This window comes from Pteronotus mesoamericanus, unplaced genomic scaffold (assembly GCF_021234165.1).
Source record: "Pteronotus mesoamericanus isolate MK-2021 breed Mesoamerican mustached bat unplaced genomic scaffold, CSHL_Meso_final contig_94, whole genome shotgun sequence".
Classification (NCBI taxonomy): domain Eukaryota; kingdom Metazoa; phylum Chordata; class Mammalia; order Chiroptera; family Mormoopidae; genus Pteronotus; species Pteronotus mesoamericanus.
In genome coordinates this window covers 50563408-50579213 of record NW_026555285.1, presented here as the reverse complement: position 1 = coordinate 50579213, position 15806 = coordinate 50563408, and the positions used below count along the sequence as shown (strand labels likewise).

The following is a 15806-nucleotide window of genomic DNA, read 5'->3' as shown; positions in this document are numbered from 1 at the left end:
ACTACCCAGAGAGTGAAAATAACCCAGATAACGGGAGACAGTCTTTTCCTATCTTTTCCTTGATAAGGGGTTAATATCCAGAATAAACAACAACACACACACACACACACACACACACACACACACAATGCAACAATAAAAACACCCAATTTAAGAAATGAGAAAGGACCGAACAGGCAGTTCTCCAAAGGGAATACAAGTGTCCTGCAGGTAAATTAGAAGACGTGTCACTAGTCAGAGAAATGCAAATGAAAGCTGCAGGATGTCTCTTCACACCTACAGGGATGATTAAAATGGAAAACAATGGCAAATTAGAACAAAAGAGAGAGAGAAGCCTTGGAGATGATATGGAATAACTGGGACTCTTGTCCAGGCCCCGTGGAAATGTGAAACGCAGCAGCGCTGAGGAGAACCCGTGGGCAGCTCCTTGAAAAGTGAAACGTAGAATTAGCGCTTGGCTCGGCAATTCCACTCCTGGGCAGAAGCCTAAAAAAGCTGAAAATAAAGACTCAAACGCATTCTTGCAGGCCAGTGCTCACTGCAGCGCTATTCACAACAGCCGAAAGGTGGGGGCCGCCCCAGTGTCCATCAACGGAGCGATGAAAAATAAACCGCAGCACCCGACAAAGGATGGAGTATCATTCCACCATAAAAAGGAATGACGTTGTGATACATGTCGCATGAATTAACCTTGAAAATATTATGTTAAAAAACCCAGACACTAAGGACAAAAACTGTATGATTCCATTTATATCAAAGACTGTGAACAGGCCAATCACAGAGAAAACGCAGATTAGAGAGACCAGAGTCTTGGGAGAGGCACGTGGGGGACTGAGGCACACTCAGTGGGCACGGAGTTTTTGTTTGGGGTGTTGAAATGTTTTGGAAATAAGTAACGATAATGGTAATATAACACTGTGAATGTAATTAATGCTGCTGAATTGTACACTTGAAAATGGTTAAAATGGCACATTTTATAGTATATATATTTTACCACAACTAAAAACTTCATCAAATCCTATCGAGGGCTGTGTTTCCCTTTCGCTCAGGAATTCACTCCATAAGTAACTAGCATCTACGCTACGTGCTGAGCAGCGTGCGAGAGGGTGGCACAGCAGCGAGCAAACCGGAAGATGCCACTGGCAACAGAGGAACAACGTACACTTTGTCATGGTGCGAATGCACCGCCTAATTTAAAATGCAACATGCAGAACGGGGTCATGGAAGACTTAAAGGCTTTTGTGTCATCCTTAAGTAGCCCTTCCTTTTGGATAGTTTTAAATAAACATTGTATAACTTCAAATGCTCTCAATAAATGTCACATAAATAAGGTGAATAGCTCTGGCCACGCTCATCAGCTGGTGGGAGCGTCATCCAGTGCGTGGAAAGGGCTCAGGTTAGATCCCCAGTCCGGTGCACGCAGAGGCAGCCACTCAATGTCTCTCTCATAACGGTGCTTCTCCCTTCCTCCCTCCCTCCCTCCTTCTTTCTCTCTCCCTGTCCATCCCTCCCTGCCTCCCTTAAATCAGTAAACATATCCTCGGGTGAGGATTAAAAAAAATAGGATGGACAGTACATAAAAAATAAGAGACAGTACAACACTCTTCTCCACTCGCTGAATGGAATGCTTTAAAATGAAGGGAAATACTGTAAAATCAGGCCTTTATCACCTAGAAGATCATTCAGTTAGGACAAGTGAACAGGAACTTAGCCTTCCTATCTAGATACTTGCGCTCTGCTGCACAGGGGGCGGGCAGTGATTAGAACCATATGATAAATAACATGCCAGGAAAGCTTCACAGACCACAGGAGGCTGAAGGGACGGGGAGACGTGGAGTAATAGTAATTCGGTATGTTGGTGGGGGTGGCCACTGCATCAGTGGAAGGAACGCAGCCACACTGATCTCTAGACGCACGGACCGATGAACGCGCACGGGAAGGCGGTGAAGGCTGAACGCTGACTGTGGCCCAGTGAACGGCACTGTGCTAGTTACTGGCACTGTTCCGGCCTCAGATGCCGGGGTGGAGGGGCCTTCCTGTCCCTACAAGCTGGCATCCCACGGGGAGGCCAGGGGAGGGTGCGGGAGACTCCCGTCCTGCTTTTGCAGCTTCTTGTGAACCTGTAATTATCCACACAGCAGTAACAAAAACTGCCGAAAACATGACGATGAGGAAATATGCAACAGAAGAAAAAGAGGGTGCTGAAAATTACTTATGACATGGCAGCTAATAAAGATAAAGTATGTTGAAATATACATAGGACATAGAAAAAATCTGCAAAAAACAAGAGGATGTATAAGAGTAGTAGGACTGTAAAATATGTAAGCATTGTTTTCATGGGTTTTCTTTTTCTTTTTCTTTTTTTTTTTGAGAGAGACGGAAACAGCGGTGTGAGAGAGAAACAACGAAAGCGACTTGTTCACGCGCTCATCGGCGGGCTCTTGTACTGAACCTGTGCCCTGACCGCGGAGCCCCCGGGCCTGCTGCCGCCGTTCTCCAAAGGCGTTGCGATGTGCCTGGAGACTTCATAGAACATAAACACTGAGAAATAAAAACGAGGGGAAACAACCTGAAAGAACGGGAAAGCAGGGAGGGGAAGACACTGTGGGAAGTACATACGGGCCATTAGGCCAGGGAGGAGGTCTGTCAGGGATTGGGGACCTGTGTACTTTAGACTAGGTGACATTTCTTTGCCCCAGAAATGCGAGCGCCTTTAGGCCTAACCTGCAAGTGGCCAGGCGCACTGATTTCTTCTTGTCCCGATTTTAATAGAATTAAGAGAATTCAGACTTGAGGCTAGCTCTTGTCATTTGTCATTTATATATTTAACCCTTTCCACCACTGAGCTCAGAACTTTTGTCCATGATTTTCTTTCTCTGTTTATACTTTGGGTTGAATGTGAAGTAATTAATAGACAAGAATGAAATCTTAGATCGTGTGTGAATACCACACACAGCATAGGGAGGTCAGGAAAAACTATTTTATAACATAAAAGTGACTGATTCAAAATGTATTATATCTCCTAACTTGTCCAGTTGAAATAAATCAACAATAAAATACCTCGTGTAAATGATCAAAAGTATTTTGAGTCATATGCTCTTTGCATCTTTGATTAAAATTCAGAGGGCAGATGACAGTGGCTGACTCTACCCTCCTGCTCCGTTGGTTCAGGAGGCATTCTCCCCAAGATACGATAAATAGAGATGTCCTGATTATTTAATATTTATAACCTCTTTCTTTCCCCCTAAATGTCTACATTTCTACTATATAATTTTCTCCATATTGTCTAATAATTTAAAATCTTTATTATGACTCAAGTTGATAATAATGTTTATGCATCATCACATTCTTAATCTCCTGCTTAACTTTTTAAAAAGTATATTTTATTGATTATGCTATTACACTTGTCCCAATTTCCCCCCTCTTCTCCCTCTGCCTGGCAGTGCCCTCTGGCAGTCCTCCATTAGTTCACGTCCATGGCTCGTGCACGTAAGTTCTTCGGCTTCTCCATTTCCTACACTACTCTAAACCTCCCTGTCTGTTTTGTACCCATAAATTATGCTTCCTAATCCCTGTACCTTCCCCCCATTCTTCCCCTTTTCTCTCCCTGATGATGACCCTCCAAATGATCTCCATTTCTGTGATTCTGTTTCTGTTCTGGTTGTTTGCTTAGTTTTTATTTTTTAGAGTCAGTTTTTGATAGTTGTGAAATTGTTGCTATTCAAATGTTCATAGTTTTGATCTTCTTTTTCTTAAATAAGTCCCTTTAACATTTCATATAATAAGGGCTTTGTGATGATGAACTCCTTTAGCTTTACCTTGTTCGGGAAGCACTTTATCTGCCGTTCCATTCTAAATGATAGCTTTTCTGGATAGAGCAATCTTGGTTGTAGGTCTTTGCTTTTCATCACTTTGAATACCTTTTGCCAGCTCCATCTTGTCTTCAGTGTTTCTTTTGAGAAATCAGCTAACAGTCTTATGGGAGCTCCTTTGTAGGTAACTCTCTGCTTTCTTCTTGCTGTTTGTATGTTCTTTCTTTATCTTTAACTCTTGGCATTTTAATTATGATGTGTCTTGGTGTGGTTTCTTTGGGCCCCACTTGTTTGGGACTATGCACTTCCTGGACTTGCATGTCTATTTTCTTTGCCAGATTAGGGAAATTTTCTTTCATTATTTCATCAAATAAAGTTTTCAATGTCTTACTCTTTCTCTTTTCCCTCTGGCGCCCCTGTGATTTGGATGTTGGCATTTTTGGAGATGTCCCACAGTCTTCTTATTCTCTCCTTGTTTTTGTTTTTGTTTTTTGTTTTAAATTGTTTCTTCATTCTGTTCTGGTTGACTGTTTATTTCTTTCTTATGTTCAAAATCATTGATTTGAACCCCAGTTTCCTTTACTGTTGGTTCCCTGTGGATTTTTATTTCACTTAGTATAGACTTCATTTCTCCCCTTACGCTTTTGCCTTACTCAGTGAGTTCTCTGAGCATCCTTATCACCACTGTTTTGAACTCTGCATCTGATTGGTTGCCTATCTGTTTCACTTAATTCTTTTTCTGGGGTTTTGTTCTGTTCTTTCACTTGGGCCATAGTTATTTGTCTCCTCAACGTGGCAGCCTCCGTGTGTTCGTTTCTCTGTGTTAGATCGAGCCGCTTTGATCCTTTCTTAGTGCACCTGTTACGTTGTATGGGGTGGAGCCTTAGGTATTATCCGGCGGGGGATGGGGGTGGATAGCCCACTTCACCGCTTTGTGGCTCTGTATGTGGGGGAGGGGTTGGACAGGGGACAGTGCCGCTTGCCTGGCTGCTGGAGGCTTGCTCAGCACTCATTTCACTTCCAGTCACTTTGCCCTCTTTTCACATGTGGCTGGAGCCCCTCTAGCTGCTGCCCCGGTGTTGGTTCCCAGAGCGGGTGGGTTTGCGCCCATCCTAGGACCATGCGGGCCCTTTAAATGGACTCTCCTGAAAGACCGGCTGTTACTTCTGCTGCCCCCGTCCTCACTGGTTTTTACAACCAGGAGTCATGAGGCTTTATTTTCCAGGCGCTGGAACTCTAGGCTGTGTGGTCTGGCCTGGGGTTAGGAGCGCCCGCTCCCCAGGTGTCCCTCCCGATTTTATCCACCACACATGAACGTGGGACCACCTGTTCTGCTGGCACCTGCTGCCTCGCCGCCACCACAACGCGTCCTCTCTGTCCCAGCTCCCTTCTCTGCCCTTCCTACCCCTCTGGATGAACCCGACTTCTTTAAATCCTTGGTTGTCAGACTTCCATATGATTTTCTGGCAGTTCTGGGTGGTTCTTGTTTTGAGGTTGGCTGTGGTCTTTCTTATGGTTGTGAAAGGAGGTGAAGCATGTCTACTTACACCTCCATCTTGACCGGAAGTCCCCTGCTTAACTTTTATTTATCCTTAATACATATTAAAAACTTAGTGGCAAGAAAAATGATATAATCATAGCAGCTCTAAAGTTTTTAAATGCCCAGCTTGCTCCTTTGACTTTGATAAGATGTTATACCACAGATGAGAGCTGGCGTCAGGTGTCATCCAGAGAAAAAGGCAGGGATTGTGTTTGCTGTCCTGGAATGAGACAGTAGCTCTGGAGGCATGCCTGTAAAGGCAAAGCCTATGGAATACTCAGTACTATTCACAAGCCAGAAATCTGCTACCAACTTCAATTCTGTCCTGCTCATATACTACAACATTTTATTTTAAAAAACACCCCGAGGAAAGTGCTGTTTCACCTGGTGCCAGGGAAGGGGGAACTCCTCACACGACCGAACAAGCCCCAGTGAACAGAGTCTGGCGCGTCCTCTCTGATGTGCACCAAGTGAGGCTGGTCCCTGGGCTGCGCGCTGACAGGTCCACTTCTCCCCAGGCCTTGCTCAGACCGCTCCCGAAGCCTGAACCTCCTCCCCTGCTAATGTCTGTAGAACGCCTGCTGGCATTCAAGGGTCTCTCTTTAATTTGTCTCAATAAAGCCTTCCACAAAATCTTATTCTGGGATCACAGGATCAATGCTCTGAACCTACATAGGTAGTATTTAATGATATTCGATTTAAAATGTCATGCCACGATTTCTGTTCTTTATTGACTTCAAATTAAGCTACATAATGGGAAATTGTTTAGATCAGCACTAGACTTCTTCAGAAATAGAACATATCAATAAATCTTTAGTAACCATCATAATGCTAAAAAAAAGTCACAAATTTAAATCACTAAATGCGATACTTCATCGTGAAAAATAGCATTTCTTTCCAAAGACACTTTTAAAAAAATCTAGTCCATCCTTACTTTTCCTACATTCATAATCTTATTACACACCCAAAACCCTTTCAATGCCAAGGACTCATTGGTGAACATCCTTTACTAGGGCCTCCACGGTCCTCTTATCTGTGCCTTTGTACCTCCATCTTAGATTAGTTACAGTCAGACGAGAAGTAGGACTTGGTGCTTTATTCCATCTGCCTAAACTGCATCGTATTGAAGAGAAATGAAAAGTTTAAGTGTTCAAAGGCCCAGCCATTTGAAAAAGGAAGACTGCGCTTCAGTTGTGGTTCCTTTGTACGGGCTGGGCTATGGCCTCGATCGCGTCGGTGAGGTCACTAAAATCCTTTTTTATTTAAGTTTATAAAGTATTTAGAAAAGAAGAAAGGCAAACAAAACCACAGGATAATTCATGTTAGTAACTTTATACACAGATCCTAAGGAGACTTGCAAGGCTAACTTCTACTTTACGTCCCTTATACATGTTTGGGGTTTTAATGAGAATAAAAATGATTTATTAAGCCTATATTTGTTTAATCAGTGGTTCAAGTCAGCAAGTACTTAAATACTGAGGGACATTATTTCTTACATAAAAGTTTCTCAATTTATAAAACGTTTTCTATTGACAGATAAGGCACAGAAAAATGCTGGTGACATCTGCTAAGCTTTACTTATGAAAACTTAAAGAAACCCTACGGGATAACATCACTCCATTTTTCCTGGAGCACTTCTGACGGAGACTTCCTAAAAAGAATCTGGAAATAATTAGAAACTATTATAGTACCTAAAAAAGTTTACTTGAAAACTAAATCTGCTATTCATCAAAGAACCCAACACACTCAGGCTAAGGTAATGGTCAAACAAGGTGCACGTACAGAAGAATGGAAAGCACCGGACCTGCGTCTGATTGTAAAAACTTTCAAGTTTAGAGAAGACAGCTTCAGACCGGTGTCAGACTGAAGAACTCTGTAAGAAATGCTGTACTTAAATAACGAAACAAGGATTTTGTCAAAATAATGTTATTTTTTTACTTCATTTTATTTCCAAATGACAGAAAACCTTTTTTCAAAAAAAAAAAAAAATGCTAAGTGCAACTTTAATAGATTGAAAGAGAAGAAAAATAGTCAATTTTTAATATTCCCTTTTGTGTCATAAGTTCCACATGGAAAAGCAAAATATTCAAAATGTAGTAAAAAAATGTTTTGGGTATTTGTGGAAAAAAAATAAATGCAACACAATGATAATGCTAATAATAGCTTCTTAAAATATAAAATATGTTTTCCACAGAGACCAAAAATTCCACGGGGGGTGGGGACTGGATGGCATGTCCCTTGGAGTTTGAAAGCCTGTCCACATGAACTGAATTATCCTTGACAAGTACCTTCAGACACTTGTAATGTGATCTCATGTAAATTTAGACCATATTTTGCACACAAACCACTGGCAATAGTAAGTTTAATCAGGAGCTCAGACAAGAAAGAAAATCTAATATCCTTAATAATTAGTAGTTAACATGAAATTTCCCAAATAAAAGGCATAAAAAATAAAAGTATTTAATGGGTTGTAGCAAATGAAAAGAAAAACAAATGCTGCGAGAACTGCTGTGTTTTCCTTTGCTTTTTTATCCCTGGCTACCTATTCTCTATAAACAAAATTTCATCTTTTGGTGGTTAATCTAAATTTGGAAATAAGTAAAGCACATGTTAGGAAATAAATAAACTGGAATATTCCATTTGCATTGAAAACTTATTTTCCAGTGTGGATAATAACTCAGTTGTAATTCCCACTGTAAAAAATTTTATATATCTTATATATATATATATATATTACATCAAGATGGTAGTTATTCAGATTTTTAGCTATTTTATTAGTAGTAATAACTGCTCATTATAATAACATGGAGGTAACAATACTACAAAAAAAAGGCTGACTGTAAAATAAAACTAAAAGATGACAGCTAGTGGGGGGCAGTTAAGGGGTGGAGGGAGTGAGCAAAAAAGAAAAAGGACCCGTGGACATGCACAGGAGGGTGGGGATTGCTGGGGGGAGGGCCATATAAGGGGACTAAATGGTAACGGGAAAAGTATAATAAAGATTATATATTAAAAAAAGACGAAGACAATTCAGAACTCTGCAGCTTAGAAGGTAGATGCTTTTGGAGTCCCTCTTGCACCGGAGCAAAGAGCCCGCAGAGCTGCGCAGGTTCTGCGGGCCCCCGCGTTCCGCGGGGCGCGGCCAGAACTGCAGGGGTTCCGCGGGGCGCGGCCAGAGGTCCGCGGGCTCTGCAGGGCCTGCTCCTCTGCGCTAGAGCCGCAGGAGGCCTGCAGAGAACCCCACCCAGAGCGCCCGCACCACCTCGCAGAGCAGTATCAGCTCTGTTTCTGTTCATTAGAGTCGCCCACTGCTATCGACGCCGGCTAATGGGTGAAACACAATATAAATCATGTCGGATTTGAGTAGTGCAGAGTGAGGGTAGACTATTTTTAGAAACTTTTGAGACGTGTCCATTTTTGTGTGACCTTAAAACCAAGGTCTTATCCATCCATGGAACAGTCAATGCCCTACGAAGATGGTTTCTATGAGCTAATTCCAAAGCAAAATATAAACTCCTCCCACCTGAATTATAATAAGCAAGATTACTCATTGGCTTCTTTAAAAATATTTTGTGAAAAGCGACATTTCAGTTTAACAAAAAATAACACAACTGGAGCATTGTTTCTAACATGCATTTTAAGTGTACTTACGAGGTATATTTAATCAATTAGCCACTTGAAATATTGAAATGCACTCTGAATTATTTAAAAAATGCAACTCAAAAATCAAGCAGGGAGCCGTTTGTAATTGCTTTGCCGAAGCAGGGCGAGTAAGTGCTCTGCCCGGGGAGCTTGAGTTTCTCCCTCTTCCTCTCGATCAATATCCGAGGCAAAGTTTCCTCTCCAGGGCCCTTAATGGCAGGGATTCCTGGAGCCAGCGGATGAGTAATGTTGAACCTGTGATTAGATGATGCGGCCATCAGAGACACCCGACCCCAGCGCGGCTCTCCTCGCCAGTCCTCGGCGCTGCCGCGGAGCCCGGGCTATGGAGCGGGGAGTTTACGCTCTATTTTTCCCATAAAAGGATTTTTTTAAAAATGTGCATCATGAAGATCCTAAAAGGTCTGGCTAGAGCTCTCAGAATGTCTTGAACTCAGGACTCTGGGATTAGGAAACAATTGTCCAACGCCTTGAAGATGAACTTGTGTTGGGATGCTGCTTCCTCTAATGTTTTTACTAATATTCTCCGGGGCTGGAAAAGGCGAAATGGGCCTAGTGATTTCCCTGAGAACATGGTCTTGAAGAAAGTAAGCCTGAAGACTGGAAAGCAATAGGTAAGTTTTTCGTTGTTCTGTTTTTGCTGATGTTTTACAGGATCTACTGAAGCCATATTGTTTTGTGTTTGGGATTCAGCCATAAGGCAGACCTCATGCCAGTAACTAGAAACAGTTTACATGCATTTTTCTTCCTATTGAGGAAACTAGGAATAAATATAATAATTACTTACTACAAAACATACTTAACCTCTTTTTTTCATTCTCTTTAATAAAATATTTATACTTAAAATAAAATTGGAATCATTAGGAGACGTGAAAGAGCTAGTGAGAAGAAAGACCATTAGTCCTTATTTTATTTATGAGAAAAGTGTGATATGTGTGTGTATGTATATATATTTGGTTTTCTTATAATTGCTAAGAAGTAATATCCAGCAATTACAATTCTATTTTTAATTCTGATTACTAAATAGAATAAGTAGATTTTTAGAATTTATACTGAAATATACAAATTCCATTTAAAAAACCAGAAAGGTATCATATCAAAGACCATTTACTAATGGTCTAATTTAACTAATTTTATCCTGTAGCTATCGCATTAAAAAAAAAACAACCTTCGTTTTCATTACCTCTAATCGAATAGAGAAGAAATCATGTAATTAATAATAAACATTAAAATTATAAATCCTACTGTATCAGCTTTAAGAGGTGTGATATAAAGAGGGTATCAGAAGATCAGCAACACATTGCACACGTACACCCCAGAGGTAAGACGATAAGGGGCGACAGAAGGCGAGGGGGGGAAGGACAGGAGAGCCACGGAGAGCCGCAGAGCGCAGGGTGGGGAGGCTACGCGTTTGCGTGGCGAGGTCATGCACAGCAGAGTGTGTCTCCATCTGGGGGGGTGACAGACGGGAGCTTAAACTACACGAACATGCACACGCATGCCCAAACATCCTCCTGCGTGTCCCCCAGCGTTGCCTGCGGTCCCGAGCGTGCACCGTACCTGCGAACACAGCAGCATGACGAGCTCCACCACGGAGGTGCTGGACTTCATGCAGACCAGGCCTGTGGCGAGAGAGAGGGACACGGTGAGATGCCAGGCAGGCGGCCCCGCTGCGCCTTGCTGGCTAGGCAGCGCCAGCGCATCTACACTTGATTCAGACCAGAACCGCTACAGTATCGTAAATGGCCACATGCACTGGCATATTTTTATAGCTAAACATCTTAATTTTCATGCTAAAAGTTTATAGCTCAATTTTTATAGTAAATTTTTATTTAAAAATATTCAGATGTTCCAGATGTGAATATTACTAAAAATTGACTCCCTGCTTGGGTTACTCAGTCAGTGCATTTCTTATATTTAAACAAGGTGGATGATTGTTGTCAAAATCAAAGAGGTGGTTAGATTTACTTTCATTACAATGGCATTTGCTATGGGATTCTCTCCTAAATTGCAGAACAATAACCACTGCAGATTTACCTAACTTTTCTTCCAAAAGACAAAATTAAAATAGGTAATTCCCAATAGGTTGTCAGTTGTTAAATAATTTTAAGTATGTTGAAAACAGGATTTTGCGCAATTAACCCATTGAGCAGAGCTTATGAAATCTTCCAGTGTTCTGCTTCCAAAGTCTCTGAACAGACACCAGGGAAAAAAGAATGAAATGAAACAGCATTTACGTAACAATGGCCGCTGCTCATGGGTCACTGGCACTGGGCTGGGCACTACGCATTGGGCACCTTAGGAACACAATCCTACTTAATTTTCACTGATACTCTGTGACATAGTATTTTTCCCCCATTCCACAGGTAAGGAAATATTACTCCAATAAACAGTTTAAACATTAATCAATCATCAAGACCTTCTCCCAGTTAGAAGGGTGATGGCTTTGTAACACCTATGAAAGGGGCAGGATGGGCACCTTTTTAAGGCGCACACCTAGGGGAAAACTAACCAAGAGATAACAACGATCTCTGGAGGATGTTGATCATGGTGTTTGCTAATTCAAAATATACTTTTAAAGTCTGTCACTGTTTATAAAATTTACTTAGTACACTTGGGCTTTCCTTTCACATGAGGGCACATGTAATCAGTAAAAGCTGTGCATAGTAAGGAGGGCCATCGTCTCACAGTAGTGGTGGCTACGTGGAGTTGTTCTTTTCCTCTTAGGGTGATTTCGGTAAACAGCCCCAGCTGCCCCTAGACGCTAGCAGGTGTGTGTGCTACCGGCGGAGGATAGATGCCGCCTTGTGCCCGCCCGCCCAGCGGTCCCTTCCTCGCTGCGTGACAGGCAGGACAAGCTGTAAGAAGGCATGAGGACCCCCTTATCCCATCGTTGGGCAGACAGTTAACTAATGAAATCAGAGGCAGATGTGAAAGCTCATTTAGGAGGCAATTGCTGTAATTGATCAGCAATTCTTATGCTCAGGAACTACAGAGGCAGAAAGACAAATGGGACATGTGTCACCTGCTGGCTACTCGACTAGCAGAAATTCTGACACAGAGAAACTAAGTAAAAGGCCATAGGCCTATGCAGCAAAAGGATCACAATTAAAATATATAATCCATGTCAATTTAGATTTTCAACTGTGAGGTTATATAAAGAACGATTAGACTACAAGGCCAAATGGAGTGACTATATAAAGAATCATTCACCACAGTCTGTGTATTAGTTTTTTAAACATGTAACAACTTGAAGTAAAAATTAGAAAAAAATATGCAATTGCATTCATTTCTCACATATTAATATTTTAAATGAACATCCAATAAAACCCTATGTAACAAGAACATTCATAATTTTTACAATACTATCATACTATCATAGGAAAATATAAACAAATGCTCCATCTATACTTTGTTCAAAGAAAATGACAACAAACGGGCAGGGAAACTGCATTTTGCGTCAGCATGCTTAAGCCCTTGACAAAGGCCGCTGTGATTTTCAGTCCACAGACCCTCACACATTTACTAATATGATTGTCTAATTAGTTTGAAACGACGTGACCTAATGGAGTCTCTTTGAAAACAACAACAACACCACACACAAAAAAACCCTAACCTTGACAATGAGAGCAGGACAGAGACAATTTTGGAAGACTTACCATCCTTCAAAAATTATATAGTCGCTTTGGTTGAAACTATTTCTAAGTGTTAACAAAAGTTTTATTAAAACGAACAGGTAAACTCCAACATTTCTTTAGAGATAGTGAAAATACAACATTGTCTGATGACACTCTAATCACTGTATACTTTCTAAATAAACAAGCAGCACATTTAAAAATTTAAGATATAATTATAAAAATGGTCTTGTATAATTTTAATCATAAGCTCAAGATAGCCAAATTTGCCTAATGATGCTATAAGTTACTGAGGCTGAATAGGGAGAAGGAAAATATTTTACAAATGTATGGCTCAAACAGGTTGAGTGTTTCTTTTTTGGCTCTGGCAAGAATTTGCTAATCAACTCCACTCTTTTGATATTACGTCATATGTGCAAAGTCTAGTGTTTGCACTCAGGAGTTTACAATAATGTAGAAGACATTATCTCTAGCAGGGGTGTTCAGCCTGTGGCCCATGGGCCACATGTGGCCCAGGACGGCTATGAATGAGGCTCAACACAATATCATCAATTTACTTAAAAGATGATGAGGTTTCTTTGGGATGACGTGTTGTAATGTATTTAATGTGTGGCCCAAGACAACTCTTCTTCTTCCAGTGTGGCCCAGAGACACTAAAAGTCGGACACCCCTGATACCTTCCCAAGTGGTCTGTATATATTAATTCAATCTAAGATTACCTAACATATACATAGAGCCTGTTATTTACAATCATTTTATATATGCTGTCTCATTGGATTGTCTTAACGACTCTGCATTAGTTATTATTAACTCATGTGACAGATGAAAGTGAAGAGATGCGGTTATGAGCCCCACATGCCATCCAGCCCGTGGTGCAGAGGCAGCTGGACTCAAGTCCCCAAACTCGCATGCTCACTTCAGGTTTGTGGCAGAGCCACTCAAAGCATCTGACATCAATAGCAGGCAAACCTGTGACTGAGAAAGGCCGTGGCGCCTAATTTCAACGTGGGGTGACGCTGACAGTTTCCTGTGGGGAAGGAGCGTATGCTCGTCGGATGTGGGGGCAAAAAGCCCCACCATGAGCAAGAACTAGAGCAGGGGCAGGGAGCCAAAGAGGGCCTGAAAGGCCTTCATTGCTTGGAGGGTGGGCGACTAGCGTGCAGCGGATGCTCGGAAGTGGGGCGGGGTCCAGGGCAGATTTCCAGGGGAGACAAGGACGGAAAGGAATAAAAGGATGTTTTTGAAAGTCAGAGGAAGAATTCCAAGGAAGTTATAAAACAGGGGAGAGGATGCTCAGGCTCAGTTATGGTGTGACTACTCCAGGATGACTGTCCTGCCTCGTCCTTGAAGAACTTGTCCCCCAGAGGACCCATATTCATACGCCAGCAAATGTACATTCACTGAGTAACCGCTCTGGCGAGAAACGCTCACTCAGTACCGCGCACCTCCTAGGTCAGGAGCATAACGTGAGCACGTGCAGCGTGGATGGGAAGCCTGAGGGAGAGGCTGGCAGGGGTGCACAGGAGGGGCTCGTGCACTTCCGGGGGGAAAGCTGGCCCGTGGGAGCTTCTGAGCACACTGCCATGAACTACACTGCTGACAGGCACAGCTGGCGGAGTGGCTGATACACAAGCACCAGGGAGGGTTCAGCAGGCAGACAGGTGTCAGGCAGTCCCGGTCTGAGCACAAAGGACGGATGGGCAGAGTTGAGTGATCGTCACCCCAAACACTAGCAGCTCTTTGGGGCTCACACTTGCCAGGGGCAAGAGGTTGCTTTCATTTTCAGAACTACACTCCCTTGCCCTGAGAAAACAAAACGAAAATGCTGTGGAACAATGAGCATGAAGTGTGGCCTCAGAACACAGCTCTGCTTCGTTCGCACAAAGGGCACTGAAGGGGACAGTGGCACTCTTTCCACGCAGAGCCATCTGGCTCGTCGGAGTCCACCCGTGGGCGGAGCGGACGTGCCTGCAGAACCAGACCACCAGGTTACAGGGGCCCCGGAGCGGGGCGACGGTGAGGGGGCACCCCAGTTCCGGTAGGGTGGCCCCCGCGGTTTTAAGCGTTACAGCAACAGCGAGGAATCCTGTCTGTAGCTGGGCTTGGCCTTTTCAGGGCCAGTGCACTGCCCTGAGCAGGGCCCTCAGGAGGGCAGACAGCAGGCCTGCAGGGGTCTCACTGCTCCGATGGGTCTGCAGCGCCACCACTGAAGCGAGAAAACCTAGAAACCACCACTCACCGAGTGACACTATAGTTGATAGAGAAAAAAATAAGATTTTCAGGAAAAATAAGAGGGCCTTTCTTGGTATTTTTTTTAAATTGAACAAGAACCCAAGTCACTCAAAAAGCATTTATGAGCATGTCTGTTGTGCTGGACACCATGCCAGGTACTACCTTGCAGTACAAGTGAGGAAGTGGGACAGATCATGTGCACAGAGCCCCGACACCCAGTCCCGGAGGCACCCGGAGAGCACAGGCGCAGATGCGCAGGAAGAGGGAAGGGCCTCTCTACTGCGAGGAAGGACAGAGGATGTGGCCTTGGACCGGGACGAAGGGGAGCGGACCTGAACTGACAAGGGACGGAGGGAAGGACCCCTGAGGGGAAAGAGAAATGAGAGGGGTGCAGAGGAACAGCTGGTGAGACGGAGCTGGGGCGTTCAGCTGGGGAGTGCGGACGGGGATGAGGACAGAGAGGGACAGGAGGCACACAGGGCGCCTGTCCCTACTGGCGACCGGGCACTGCCCGCTGGAGGGCCTCAAGCTGGGGCAGAGGGCACCCAGCGCACCCTGGAAAGATCGCTGCCGGCCCCACCTCCCACAGAGGCGGGGGATTGGCTTTCTAATTTTAAACCAAAACCCAAAACCAAACAAAAAAAACCCATATTAAACATCTTTTAAAATAACAATAATGGCTTCAATTTGTATTACTGCTATAATTTACACATATACACACACATATATATATATATATATAGTATGACTTACTACTGTTTTGACTGAACATTTTAAGATTTACCTAATGTTCTTTCAGAGATTTTACTTTAATTTACAATTGCATTACAAATGGAAACAGTTGTAATATCTTAAATAAACTAAAATAACAAATTCAGTTACTAAGAAAAAGCTTTCTAAAGGTAAATAAATCATTTCAGTTTATTT

General features: G+C 42.9%; 1 protein-coding gene across 3 annotated transcripts in view; it reads right to left on the bottom strand.

Moving 5' to 3' along the window:
• The window catches only part of NBEA (neurobeachin), a 482091-nt gene that overhangs the window by 271963 nt on the left and 194322 nt on the right, over nucleotides 1-15806 (bottom strand). For all 3 annotated transcript variants that reach the window (XM_054586547.1, XM_054586549.1, XM_054586548.1), the window contains exon 34: nucleotides 10573-10634. In XM_054586547.1, coding sequence (XP_054442522.1) covers nucleotides 10573-10634 — 62 coding nt within the window. The remainder of the gene's footprint in view (nucleotides 1-10572; nucleotides 10635-15806) is intronic.